The 15,158-nt window shown below is 39.6% G+C and overlaps 1 protein-coding gene across 1 annotated transcript in view; it reads right to left on the reverse strand.

Moving 5' to 3' along the window:
* b4galnt4a (beta-1,4-N-acetyl-galactosaminyl transferase 4a) overlaps nt 1-12,321 on the reverse strand; it is a 203,441-nt gene extending 191,120 nt beyond the window's left edge. Inside the window, exon 1 of the mRNA XM_051884947.1 lies at nt 12,195-12,321. Coding sequence (XP_051740907.1) covers nt 12,195-12,252 — 58 coding nt within the window. The 5' untranslated portion in view covers nt 12,253-12,321. The remainder of the gene's footprint in view (nt 1-12,194) is intronic.
* Between the last annotated feature and the right edge of the window lie 2,837 nt (nt 12,322-15,158).

Below are 15,158 nucleotides of genomic sequence, written 5' to 3' on the forward strand. Positions count from 1 at the left end.
AGGACGAAATCCAGCGGGAACTGAAAAGTTTTACGCAGTCCTACATCACAGGACTTAATGTTCACGGTACTTTAGACCACGATGGAAACACAGACAGCAACAGGTCTGGGGAAGAAAGTTCCTGGGACAAATTGTTCCAGGTAATTTCGGTGGAAAGATAAGATAAAGAAAATACTTTTTAAAAATCTAGTTTAAAACGTATCAAATTCTTGGAAATGCCATCAAAAAATCCATATCAGTCAATCACTATTTTAATGAGTCTTTCTTTTTTAATAATCAAGACAGTTGTATCACCCTGAAAAAAAAACAAATCTGATGTCATTGTCTCTTTAAGGACATTTTTTAAATATTTGTGCACAATAAACACTTCTGGCATTGTGTTGGGTCGCCACTTGATGTGCAGTGTAAATCTGGGTTCTGAGCAATTCCATTTGACAGCAATTGTAATACAACCCAAATTCTGGAAATGTTGGGACGTTTTTTAAATTTGAATAAAATGAAAACTAAATGACTTTCAAATCACATGAGCCAATATTTTATTCACAATAGAACATAGATAACATAACAAATGTTTAAACCGAGAAATTGTACAATTTTATGCACAAAATGATCTCATTTCAAATTTGATGCCTGCTACAGATCTCAAAATATTTGGGACAGGGGCAGGTTTACCATGGTGTAGCATCTCCTCTTCTTTTCAAAACAGTTTGAAGATGTCTGGGCATCGAGGTTATGAGTTTCTGGAGTTTTGGTGTTGGAATTTGGTCCCATTCTTGCCTGATATAGGTGTCCAGCTGCTGAAGAGTTTGTGGTTGTCTTTGACATATTTTTTGTTTAATGTTGCTCTAAACCTTTTATATACCTTTCAGCATTCATAATGCCTTCCAAAACATGCAAGCTGCCCATACTGTATGCACTTATTCACCCCCATACCATCAGAGACGCTGGCTTTTCCTATTATAAAGCCCACAGGACACAACGGCGCTTCTGGACCATGTTCACATATGGCTTCCTTTTTGCATGATAGAGCTTTAGTTGGCATCTGCAGATGACACAGTGGATTGTGTTTACCGACAGTGGTTTCTGGAAGTGTTCCTGGGCTCATTTAGTAATGTCATTGACACAATCATGCCAATGAGTGATGTAGTGTTGTCTGAGGGCCTGAAGACCACGGGAATCCAATAAAGGTCTTCGGCCTTGTCCCTTACGCACAGAGATTTCTCCAGTTTCTCTGAATCTTTTGATGATGTTATGCACTGTAGATGAAGAGATTTGCAAAGCCTTTGCAATTTGACATTGAGGAACATTGTTTTTAAAGTATTCCACAATCTTTTTATGCATTCTTTCACAGCTCTGCCCATCTTTACTTCTGAGAGACTCTGCCCCTCTAAGACATCCCTTTTATAGCTAATCATGTTACAGACCTGATATCAATTAACTTAATTAGTTGCTAGATTTTCTCCCAGCTAAATCTTTTCAAAATTTCTTGCTTTTTCAGCCATTTGTTGCCCCCGTGCCAACTTTTTTTGAGACCTGTAGCAGGCAACAAATTTGAAATGAGCTCATTTTGGGCATAAAATAATGGCTCGTGTGATTTGAAAGTCTTTTAGTTTTCATTTTATTCAAATTTAAAAAACGTCCCAACTTTTTCAGAATTCGGGTTGTACATATTTTGTAAAGTATGTTATGTTGTATGTTTATCTCTGTGAATATTTCTACCTTTGCCTTCAGTTTTTTTGTCAGTAGCAGCATTTACCTGGAACCTAATAATCCATTTGAAATCAGACTAGTAGAACAGTCTGTATAAAAAAATGCACATATAACCACATCAATCAGAATGAACTGGCCAAATCCGAATGAAATTTCAATTGGATTGTAAGGGTTGTTGTTTAAACCCTTAAACATTTAATCGAATTGAAAATGGAAACTGAAAAGTTTGGCGTATGTGCAATGATATAAAAATGACATAATGACGTATGACTCACGGAACAAGCTGTTGTTGAATATATTGTCATAAACGACTGTCGTGTCATTCTAAAATTATCCTTCCACTCATCATCTGTGAAGTGGTGCAGGATGCACACCCCACCAGCCTTTGGTTCAGACTCACATCCACAGACGCCTTGTTTTGTGCGAAAAGGGATAGTTCACCCAAAAATAAAAATCATCCCATATTTTTCTCACCCTCAAGCCATCCTAGGTGTATATGACTTTCTTCTTTCAGCCAAACACAATCAGAGTTATATTAAAAATATCCTGGCCCTTCCAAGATTTTTTAATTGAAGTGAATGGTACCATTATTTTGAAGCTCCAAAAAGCACATCCAAAGCACCGGCAATTTGCACCAAAATACACCGGACACAAATTAGAAGTCTAAAATGAGAGTTTTTAAAGAGAAATGTCAGAGGAGCTTGAGTTTGTTGCCCAGCTCTATTTGTTTGAACCGCAAGAGGCGTCTACTCTCACCTAAGCTTATGCTACTCCTACATCCTACATCATACACTGGAACTCGACTCTCTCTCGTGAACGCATGGACAAACGTTACAGGAAGCTAGTGATTACAGTTTATAAAGTTATAATTATGGATATTTTTCTAACAAAAATGCATCACTTTGCTTCACAAGGTCTTTATTAACCCCCTTGAGCCGTATGGATTACTTTTATGATGGATGGACGTGCTTTTTTGGGCTTTGAAAAATGGCGCCATCCATTCCTATTATAAAGCTTGGAAGAGCCAGGATACTTTTAAAAATAACTCAGAATGTGTTTGGCTGAAAGAAGAAAGTCATATACACCTAGGATGGCTTGAGGATGAGTAAATTATGGGATAATTTTCATTTTTGGGTGAACTGTCTCTTTAAGAATAGGGCTACTGTATTTCAGCTGTATGTCCTGATAGCATTTACAGATAAATAATTAATGTTTTTGGCGATCATTAAGAAAGCATTAACGTAAATAAACACAACAGGAGAAAGACGAACATTAGACAAATGGCTAGATGTGACCACAGATATTCATATGATGGAGAGGATCACTTTTCTGTTAATCTAAAGAAAGACTGGAAAAATGAAAAATGGCTGATTTGTTTTAAATTAATAATAACAGTAATAATCATAATCAAACTTCTATTTGTAATTCCTAATATACAGAAATCTGTATATATATATATTATATATATATATACACATATATGTGAAAACAATTATACTTTATGTCACATTCCTGGATGTATATAGTTCTGTCTCTCTCTCAAAAATAAAAAAAATACTACAAAATATTCAAGTAGACTTGTTCTGTTTGCACTTGTCACCATTTTCAAAAATAAAATAAGTTTGGATGTTTTAGCAAAATAACATAGTAGGATTTTAATTTGCATGTTTTTCTGCATGCTAATCACTTTGGTTAATCCCTCTAATGACCTGCTTAATCATCAAGGGCGTTTGCAGACAGTGTTCATCTCCTGCATCCATATTTGAGGTTTGTGAATATATAAGTGACTGACAATCCTATCACCCGTCAGTTATTCAGGTAGAGTTATAATAATCCACTTTGGAGAAAGAAGCTCCATTCATACACTCTTGTGTATTCCTGTCATGTCTCAAGGAAGGAGAGTGGCGCGTGAATGCAATAAACTGAGATTTAGCTGAATTCAAAGCACGGATGAGACTGTCAGACACAAATGTTTATTTGTTCATGCTGTGCAGCGCCGCTGGAGCTTTTCATTCATAGCAAGTGAGAAACAGAGCAGGTCTATGAAGGATAGACGTCACGTTCACCTGGACAGAGCAAACGTCTCTCACAGCTGTGAAAGCAGCACCTGCCTCATTTTTTCTCTTCCTCATTCCTTTTGATGTTAGAAAATAAGGCCTCGTTTCAACACAGGTTACAAGTTATCAAAGATTAAGAATAGAAAAAGAGGGAAAAATTAGAAATTTTGGCCTATCTCTGTCACAGCTGTTTGCAGCAAGGGAGAGTAGAGGCAGGATCTATGTGCAACAGTCACCTTTATTAACAATAAACCAAAGGTGTAAAGAGTACCTGAAAACTCTGCTTAGGTAAAAGACAGATACCTTACAGCAAAAATGACCCCAAGTTACAAGTCACCAATTCCAAACTTGAGTAAAACTTACAGTATCTGATTTTACCAGTACTTAAGTATTTTACTCACATTGAACTGAACGATGCACTATTCCTCAACACTTAAAGGGTTAGTTCACCCAAAAATGAAAATTATGCCATTTATTACTCACTCTCATGTCGTTCCACACCCGTAAGACCTTCGTTCATCTTCGGAACACAAAATAAGATATTTTTGATGAAATCCGATGGCTCAGTGAGGCCTCTATTGCCAGCAATGTCACTGAACCTTTCAAGATCCGGAAAGGTACTAAAGACATATTTAAAACAGTTCATGTGACTACAGTGGTTCAACCTTAATATTATAAAGCGACGAGAATACTTTTTGTGCACCAAAAAAACAAAATAACGACTTTTCAACAATATCTAGTGAAGTCCGATTTCAAAACACTGCTTCATGAAGCTGTGGTTCGAATAACGTAAACGAAGCCTAGTTTACTGAAATCATGTGACTTTGGTGCTTCAAACCACTGATTCGAAACAAAAGATTCGTAAAGCTTCGAAGCAGTGTTTTGAAATCACTGGATATTGTTGAAAAGTCTTTTTTTTTTTTTTTTTTGGCACACAGAAAGTATTCTCGTCGCTTTATAATATTAAAACAAGAAACAGCTGAGAGCCTACTTGCACTAGATGTGCTGGTTTTGGCCTCATCACCGGCTGCCACGTCCTCATCTCATATATGAAACTCCTGTGATTCACAACTACCTGCTAATGCACTTGCATTTGCATAAAGTAGCCTTGTTGACAAGTTTGGGTGAGTAAGGGCAAACCCAAGTGTGCCGCACAAGTAGGGCTGTGCAATTAATCGCAATCGCAATTAATCGCAATCGCAAAACAATCGCGATTTGAGCACATGCCATTTCTAAATCGCATAAGACTGCAATTTTATTTATTAATTTATTTATATTTTTTATAAATTTATATTTTACAATTGCAATATTCATTAAATAAATCGCAATATGATTATTTTGTCCATATTGCACAGCCCTACGCACAAGTCCTGAAAAGTGAAGACAAAGCGTCTCGATCACCCCCAGGTGGCTGGTCCCAGTATAGGTCATAAACCCCGCCCTCTCCATGTAATGTAATGGGACATGAGACAAACTAAACAATTAAATTACACTTCATATCATTTTTTTTCCAAAGATGTTTTTTGACATTTTATGTAGTTTTCATCACGCTGATGTAAGTTCAAGTGTTCGTTTTTTAAAATAAGTTTGGTTTTAGTTAGTTATTTGATGCTATAAAAATGGGGGTGTGACATCATGATTGACAGCTGAGATTGACAGCTTCTCTGAGTGAAGTAGTCACTGAGGCACCAACAGACTTTTTGGGGGATTTTCGGGAGGAGAATGAAGCTTTATCTTTAACTTCTAAATTTCCATAACTCTTTATTTCACACTGATATAATGAGTTGTTCTGCAGTAAACTGTACTAAACTATTCTGTGGGAGTGTGGGCGGAGCCTTGATAGCACGTGACTCCACTTCATGCCCACTAATGCACAGAATCGGAATTGAATAAAAAATATCATGAGTTATGGATGTAACTGTGGATCTGTGATACCGAAGGATATCCATCACTATGATCTAAATAGAATGATAACCTTTGTTCCACCTTCTCTTGAGACCTTATGTAAACAAAGTCATGCCCATGACCCCAGAAGCGGAACTTCAGAATGTTGGCCGGTCTGTTTGCCACACCCGGGATGTGGATTGCTCTCAGCGAGGAAAGCCGTGGCCACGCAAATGAAGGGGAGCTAGGGCGGCTGAAACCACCCAAATAAAGACTCTTGGTGCCAATGACAGGCCGAATGGTAGAACCCAGAACTGAAAGGCTTGGCCTTAAAACGAAAATCAGAGGAATGCCCTGTGCTCTGGACAAACTGGAATGTGAAAATAGGCATCTTTTAAATCTAGGGATGTGAACCATTTTCCTGCACTTGTGGACTGCTTTACCATGTTTGTATGAATCATTTTGAATGGAAGAATTTGTAAATATTGGTTGAGGAGCCTGAATATGAGAACGGGACATTGACCACCATCTTTTTTTTAGTAATTATGAAATAGGTTGAATAAAACCCAGTCTGCTGTTCATTGAAGGGCACCTTTGAGATTGCTCCTTTTTGTAAAAGACTGTACTTTTTCCCTCAATACGGGCTCAAATAGTGGGTCCTTGACGATGGTCATTCGGACCCCTGAAGGGGAGCATCAAAACTGCAGCTGATACCCAAGAGCTATTGTGGATAAAACCCAGGGGTCTGAGACCACTTTCTCTTAACTGGCCAGCAAAAGTTGGAAGGAACAGTCAACGGCCGGTCCCTGACCCCTATGCAGGCCCGCAGTCACGTCCTGCACCCCTCCGTGAGTTTCTCCGTTGACCTCCCTCCTGGGACTGAGAACTCCTCTGGGGATGTGTAGCAGAATTTTGTCTTTGGACACGAAAGCTCTGCCCCTGAACACTAGCAGGATCACCACTCGTGTACCTAGACCAAGCAGATTGCTGCGGCCTCTCAGTTTCTCTAAGTCTTCGTTGGGGCACTCCCACTTTTTACTGTATCAGTCTTTTATGTACCCTTGATCTTGGCAGATAGGACAATGCACACAGCCATATTGTGCCATCAGCCCATTTCACAGTTTGGTTTCTTGGGCCGTTACAGAGGATGCGTTAAAACAGACATAAGGCTGTGATGTTAGAGGTATACTACCCTAACAAAAGCCAAAATTTGAGCAAATAGATCTTTATTAATGTGCATCTATACTCTCGTTTTCTTCATAGTAAAATGGCAGTGAAGCACAAAGGAAATAGTATAGACCTTATGTAGTCCCACCCTTCATTCTACAGCATGAAGGTAAGATCTTAAGGATTTATGAAAGAATCACTCATTTTAAAATTCCCCCGTCTACTGACATTTATGACATCTGCTTCAAACATTACAATGCCCATGATAACTTTTGTTAACTCTATAAGTAAATCTACTAATTTAGCTAATTGCTCATCGACAGTGATGCCATAGAAATATGCAGAGCTACCGCAAAAAGAAAAGTTCAAAGACAATTCTAAAGATGAGTGCTTGTTTCTCTGGCACATACATAAACTGGAAATTGTAACGCGTGAGCAATTTTGAATGCGCACGTGAAAAGTTTCTCCTACACACATGAAAGTCTGTATTTTTTATTTTGGCAAAGGACCCTTTAAGGGCTCTGTACTATTTACATGTGTAATTATTTGGTGGTGGAGACAGCATTCAGCAGAGAGTGAGGATCAAAATGCAGTTTATTTACAAGTATACTCCAAAAGTCATAGTCCATACCAGGCAGAGGGTCACAGCACATGTTGCAGTCCAAACACATAACATCCACAGAGGTAGACAGGAACAAGAATGCAAGAATGCTGACCATCATGAAAACCAAATGAAACTTCATATTGAAAAAATGCATTTAAATAGACAGGGTAATGATATGATTAACAAGACACAGCTGAAACCAGTAAACTAATGAGCAGTGGGTTCTGGAAAATGGAGTCTGGGAATAACAGTCTATAAAGGGACAAGGCTGCCATCTGCTGGTACATAATGGCATCAGCAGCTGACAGGTGTATCATGGCCCCTCCTTGAAGGAGTGGCTTCCAGACGCTCCAACACAGAAGAACCGGCGGCGGAGGCAGATCCGGGGGCAGAAGGTGGGCCAAGTCCGTGGAGCAGAAACGGACACAGGAGGACAAGCAAGAGCCAGAGACCAGCAAGCTGGATGTGGGGAGATCGTAAAGCCGGGGATGGCCAAGGCGAAGCATGCTGGACAGCAAATGACCATGGACAAGGCCGCTGGACAGAAGGTCTCCAGGGCGGAGCTGACAACCACTAAAGCCAGGAAGACAGGACCAGAAAATCCCAAGGAGAATCAACAGCAAACCAAGGCCAGGCAGACTTCTCAAAGCTGACAAGACATAAACACTTGACATCCATAATAGTGACTGGAGTGGCAGAGTTAACTAACGTAGACACAAGGCAGTATTCAAAAGGAGGTACAAGATCTGAACTGACCTCAGGAGTAGGCTTGGCGTCAGGCTTGGCTTATTGACAGGAACAGATTCATAGACTCGAACAGGCTCAGGAACAGAATCAGGAACAGACTGATAGACTCGAACAGGCTCAGGAACAGATTCATAGACTCGAACAGGCTCAGAAACAGACTTAGGAACAGATTCATAGACTCAAACAGGCTCAGGAACGGACTCAGGCTCAGGAACAGATCTGCAAACTAGGACTGGCTCAGGAACAGACTTAGGAACAGGAAAATAGTCTGAATTATGTGCAGCAGTCATGTTCAAAGCAGTTTTGACAAATGTCAACCAAACACAACATAGCACCACTGCCATCATTGAAAGCACAGAGGAAGGCCAGATGAACTCGGGAACCAGTGAAACAGCAGTAGAAATATTAGATGATAACGGCTTAGGAAAGCTGGCTTTTCTGACCGTTCTCAGAGATGGATCCGCCAAATTTGATATCAAGCCCCAATGTGCATAGGATGCCTTGGCGTCCTCAATCACAGCGTCGACGACACCTGGGAACACAGGAATGGTGTCCGTGATGGCTGAAGACCGTAAGGTCTCGTCCTTCTTAACTGGAGGTTTTGGATTTGCGATTCTGACTGCTGGCGGCTCAGGCATGGCTGATGGCTGCCAGTTCTGATGTGATTACGCTGACGGCTGACGGTTCTGACGGCTGGTGGTTTTGATGTAACTGTGCTGGTGAGCGTTGTGAGCACATGTATTGCCAACATTAGAGTGGGCACGAAGGGAAAACGCTGGCCAAGCTCTGTGACCATCGGAGCTTGTCTCCCATAGCTCCCCCCCAAAAAGCATTTAAGCACAGCTTAACCACAACGCATAATCCGGAAAGTCACTAAACAAACTTCGAGGAGCATCACAAATGAACTTATCCTTAAGAGGAGGGTTAAGCCCGTAACAGAAAAAGTCTATGAGTGCATAATCCGGTATTTCAGAAACATTTGCAATGTCCAGGAAACTCTGAATGTGTTCTTCAAGTGTGAGGTCATCTTAGTGCATACGGACTAGTTCAACTGCAGGATCCATAATGATGAAGTCTTCTGTAATGATTTGGTGGTGGAAACAGCATTCAGCAGAGAGTGAGGATCCAAATGCAGTTTATTTACAAGTATACTCCAAAAGTCATAGTCCATACCAGGCAGAGGGTCAAAGCACATATTATCAGTCCAAACACATAACATCCACAGAGGTAGACAGGAACGAGAACTCCAAGAAACAAAGAGACTGCATGAGATTGGCAGAAACACAGTTTCTGCCTATCTCATGTTAATCTTAAGTACCTATATAGAAGTATAGCATCCTTCATATCGCCGAAAAGTCTTTAGTTTTATCGTATGTATAAAAGATACATACGCTGTACCAAGTCTTTCCAAAAACAGCCGAACACCTGGAGGCATGTCGTGTGAGCAGAGATAGAGTGACGAGCTGTCACAAGCACGTGCAGCTTTTGTGTAGAGATCGGCTGCAAGCTATCAATGGTCAGCTAAACAAATATATTTAAACACACGCAATACACCATCGCATTATCCATGGATAACTTTTAAATCACTATAGTGAATATAGCATATAGTGAATGATGATTTATAAATTCACTATGTTCGTATCGTTTACATTATATGCACTTACGCACCGATTGCTAACAAAACAGACATTTGATGCAGTTTTACTCGCCACCTGTTGTGACCGGGATCATAACCGCTGTGACCGCTCCATCTTTCAGTTTCAAATGATCTGTAAATCCAGCGTAGAACTGGGCCTTGTTTATGAAACCATAAGCGCCGATTCTGAGGGCTCGCGCAGCCATGGAAAAACTTGAGATACTCTCCATTCATTTTAACCAATAAAAAAGTGATTGCAACTATCAGTTTCTATGGTTATTTTAATAACAAATATCGAGAGCGCCTCAATGTAATGTGTGAGCACAAAACTCTCAGCTCCACTTAAGGCTGGGTTCTTTGGGAAGCAAAGTTATCTTTCCCTCACAACCAAAAACACACTTCTTTGGTGACATTGTTGATTTTGTAAAGTCCTGTGACCTGTGCAGCGCTGCCGACGACTTCCGTAAAGCCGAACACACGTTGATGGGCGTGCTCTTCCTCTCTCGCTCTGGTCGACATGTGCGTGCGCACTCTTCCGGGAGAAGTGCCCGTACAAGGAATTCCGCCCCCGTTTACATAACACAGGCCCATACTCGAAAAAAAACCCCCCCGAAGTTCGTGAGGATTTGGAAGAGTATTTTTGGCACAGAAATACTCCGTCATACGTCCAACTCGAGTTTCGAAACTTTGGCCATGTTTAACATGAGAATCCAACTCTTTAACAGTTTAAATAATTCAGAACACATGAAATGTGTTCCCCCCCCAGCCGAAACCAGCAAACTAATAATGAGCAGTGGGTTCTGGGAAATGGAGTCCAGGAATAACAGAGCCGATAGAGAAAGTAAGGGACAAGGCTGCCATCTGCTGGTACATAATGGAATCAGCAGCTGACAGGTGTAACAACACGACACCATTTTCAACTAAAAACAGAAACCGTTTTTATGCGTTTTGGCTGTTCATTTAAATAACAATGGCATTTTGGGGACCTGAAAACACAAATGTTTGAAAACTATACTGTTATAGTCTCTGTGTAAACTACAAAAACATGAATTTGTGAAAACGGCAATCTGCCATTGTATGCCAAACATACTATACAATTCAACTTCTTACAACATTACAATAACAAAATTATATAAGATTTTATGTGTCTTAAATTAAATTTTAAAAATCTATTAATGAAATTTTATATAGTAAAACTACATCATGCCCACAAAGTAAAGGTAAGGTCAGGTAGGTCATGTTGTTCCCATCAACTTTCATAGATTTATTTATTTTTTTAAATGTGCTTGGAAATTCAGCTAAACATTTCTACACAGGAGACTGGATAATGATTCATTAAAAAAAAAAAAAAAAACTTTTACATGCTTTAAATCAAACAAAAATAGTGTGAATAGCACTATTTAACACTGCTATCACATTGTCTTTCTCTTGTAACACTGTTGTTAGTATATAACACCATAAGTATTATATTACACTGAATAATTATCAATAGGGGCTAGGTTCGACTCTGAGGAGGATAGAAATTAATTTTGGGCCAAATGGTATGAAACCAGCTAACAGCCAGCAAATTTATTGTACACAGATCCAAATATGATATATGATCTCCTCAGAATTCTGCTCATGTAATATTCCAACAGCTTTTTACCATAAATAAGAATGTTGCTCAGCTGGTTTTCACATGCATGAACAGTTCCAGCAGATGTTCACACAGCACTGACTGAAATGATGGATTTTATAGAAAAATGATAAACAAATTAAATGTACAGCTGAATGCAATACTGAAAATAATAATAATAAAATGATAATGTGAACTCTAGTTTCAAAGATGTTCAGAAATGTCTGATGTGTGCTTTAATCTCTAAACACCACTGACCCCTGCTGATCATCTGTGTTAATGCAGTTTTGAAAGATCCATCTGTATTAGGCAATAATGCACAATCTCTACAGTTCTTTTCTATGCATTCTCTGTTATTGCCAGTGTTGGGTAAATTACTCTAAAAAAAAAAAAAAAAAAAAGGAATTAAGCTACTAATTACATCTTAAACAGTGTAACTAGATTTCTTTGCTAATTACAACTCTAAAAGTTTTGCATTACTTAATAGTAATTACTTTCTAAATCCAGCCTTGACTGAACAATACAAGGATAGACATGAAACTATTCTTTTAATTCTTTCACATAAAGAGCATAAATTATTCTTGAACTCACCAAAGTATTTAAAGGGAGAAGCTTACATTAAAAGTAATTAAATTACAGTAATTAATTACTGTATGAATTACACCCAACACTGGCTATTCAACGCTGGATTTGCACAAAAGATTAACATGATGGTACATGCTAGTCAATGAGTTGAATCAACTCCGCAGCAACTACATAAATTTATCCACTAACCATTCAGAAATGTCCAGATGCATTCTAAAAGTTGTAACTTCTTCCTGAGTCTCTCCATCAGTGTCTGACTCTGGTTTGAACAATGTAAGGCTGAACGCCGTTACTGACAATCGTCATTTAGGCTGCGTGAGATTCTCCAGCTTTGTTGTTGTTGAGCAACTGAAGCGCGAGCTGTTAAAGCTCCGCCCTCTTCTGGAAAGGGGGTCGGAGGCAGCAGCTCATTTGCATTTAAAGGGACACACACAAAAACAACAAAACGACTTTCCAAATGAGGAAATAAATATAGAGAGATTGATTACGTTGGTCGAAATAGATGTCAAATTTGCTGTCACTCTCTCAACCATTGTATTAGAAAAACTCACACAGCAGCATTAATTAATTTTTTTGTCATTGACTGCCAAGGTAATATAACACAAAGTATAGTTATAAATGTGTATTACATTTAAAAAAAAAACGAAAATATGAATTTGCAATGGTGATAACTGTGGAAATGCATCATCACAGTCCACAAAAGGTTCCATTTTGGTTGTTTAGCTACAGATAAAGATGACCAATGTCTTCTGGAGTCTCTTTCAAAGAATTCTGGGAAAGAAATGCTCAATATACAGGCTAAGGAAAGCAAAAGGTGGAAGCTGGGATCAGTATCCCTCAATGACCCCCTGAGAACAAATGACTGAGACAAGAGTGATATTTTATTAATGATTAAGTTTAAAGCTGCCATTGAGAACTGGAGGCTACTTCAAGGTTGCATTTATGAACTCTTAGTCACGCCAGAAAATGTGCCTTTTACCACATGACATTTATTTTCCTTGCTTCGGGGGATTTTTAAGAAAGGTTAAACAGCCTCACAGATCATTAATTGTCAATAAAGGTTTTGTTCACATGATTTAACAATTATTATTGCCACAAGAAAATCAGCGCCTTAATTTCCATAATTGCAGCCAATACAGTTTGTATGATTAGTTGGAAGTTTAAAGGATCCCGAGGCACTGAGGTAATTGTTGCCAACATGTTCTGAAATGCATTTACACGCTGCAAAGCAATTTTGTAATACATCAACAAAGTTATTGGGTGTTGGCAAGAGAGGTGTTTAAGAATTAACAGAACAAAGTGAAACAAGTCTTTAATGATTACATAAGGTATGAATACACAAATGTTGCTGCACTACTCTTTATGACCACTTTTGGTCACCAGTGCTCTTGTTGAAATTCATATTCTGCAACCGTCAGCCGTAGCACAGGATGTCTTATCAGAATGCAGCTCACTTGCAGCTGACCTGGACTCTTGTCTTTAGAGTAGTGTTTCCACACAGGAAATCCAAATCTTGTGCTGTACACACCAGTCGGACCTTATAATGGAGAGAACAGACTGTCCTGTCTTAGTTTGAATGTCTATCAATGTCTTACTTTTCCTGTCAAACTCTTTTAACTGTAAAACAGACTCAAACAAATGTATATAAGGCCCACATCATGATAAAGATATTGTTTAAATGTTGTCTGGGTATAACCTGTACAAATTCCTCAGTCTGGGTTTCACAACATTCAAAGTGTATGTAATTCAGTACGAGCACTATGATATCCGGTTGACTGCTTTGTCTGGTCATTGCACTGCAATGTCCCATCTGTGAATGTTAGTTGAAAAGTGATCTATCCCCCTCTAGTCACTTATCTACACAATAGTTAAAGGAATAAATAGTTGGCAAAAATATGATGAGGTTCCAAACCCATCTGACTTTCTTTCCTCTGTGGAACACAAAAAGAGATATTTAGCAGCATGTTCAAGCTGCTCTTTTCCATTCAATGGTAGTGGATGGGGACTGGAACTGTCAAGCTTAAAAAAGACCAAAAAATAAATAAATAAATAAAATAAATCACCAAAACACTGTCCCCTGTGTTGGGGAAAATTACTTTTAAAACAGTGGTGAACTGGCGACAGGGTCATGGGCGGCCAAGGCTCATTGATGCACGTGGGGAGCGAAGAATGGCCTTTGTGGTCCGATCCAACAGACAAGCTACTGTAGCTCAAATCGCTCAAGAAGTGGGGCTCCATAGCCGCAGACCAGTCAGGGTGCTCATGCTGACCCCTGTCCTCCGCCAAAAGCACCAACAGTGGGCACATGAGCATCAGAACTGGACCACGTAGCAGTGGAAGAAGGTGGCCTGGTCTGATGAATCATGTTTTCTTTTACATCACGTGGATGGACGGGTGTGTGTGAGTCGCTTACCTGGGGAACACATGGCACCAGGATGCACTATGGGAAGAAGGCAAGCCGGCAGAGGTAGTGTGATGCTTTGGGCAATGTTCTGCTGGAAAACCTTGGGTCCTGCCATCCATGTGACATGTACCACCTACCTAAGCATTGTTGCAGACCATGTACACCCTTTCATGGAAACGGTATTCCCTGATGGCCGTGGCCTCTTTCAGCAGGATAATGCGCCCTGCCACAAAGAAAAAATGGTTCAGGAATGGTTTGAGGAGCACAACAATGAGTTTAAGGTATTGATTTGGCCTCCTAATTCTCCAGATCTCAACCCAATCTGTGGGATGTGCTGAACAGACAAGTCTGATTCATGGAGGCTCCACCTCGCAACTTACAGGACTTAAAGGATCTGCTGCTAACATCTTGGTGCCAGATACCACAGCACACCTTCAGGGGTCTAGTGGAGTCCATGTCTTGATGGGTCAGGGCTGTTTTGGCAGGGGGGACCAACACAATATTAGGAAGGCGGTCATAATGTTATGCCTGATCGGTGTACATGTAAGTCTAGCGTGTATTTACATAGAAAAACAATGGAAAAGTACCACATTGGAATGGAAAAACACGTTCTATGTGAATGGCCCCATATTTGTTCATTAATGACGTCATCGTCGACTAGTCAACTTTAATCACATAAATGTCTACTTTAAAAAATCTGAAGTGGTTCAACCCCTACTGTGCAGTAGAGGGAACAGCTCAAACAAACC

This window comes from Ctenopharyngodon idella, chromosome 24, assembly GCF_019924925.1.
Source record: "Ctenopharyngodon idella isolate HZGC_01 chromosome 24, HZGC01, whole genome shotgun sequence".
Classification (NCBI taxonomy): Eukaryota; Metazoa; Chordata; class Actinopteri; order Cypriniformes; family Xenocyprididae; genus Ctenopharyngodon; species Ctenopharyngodon idella.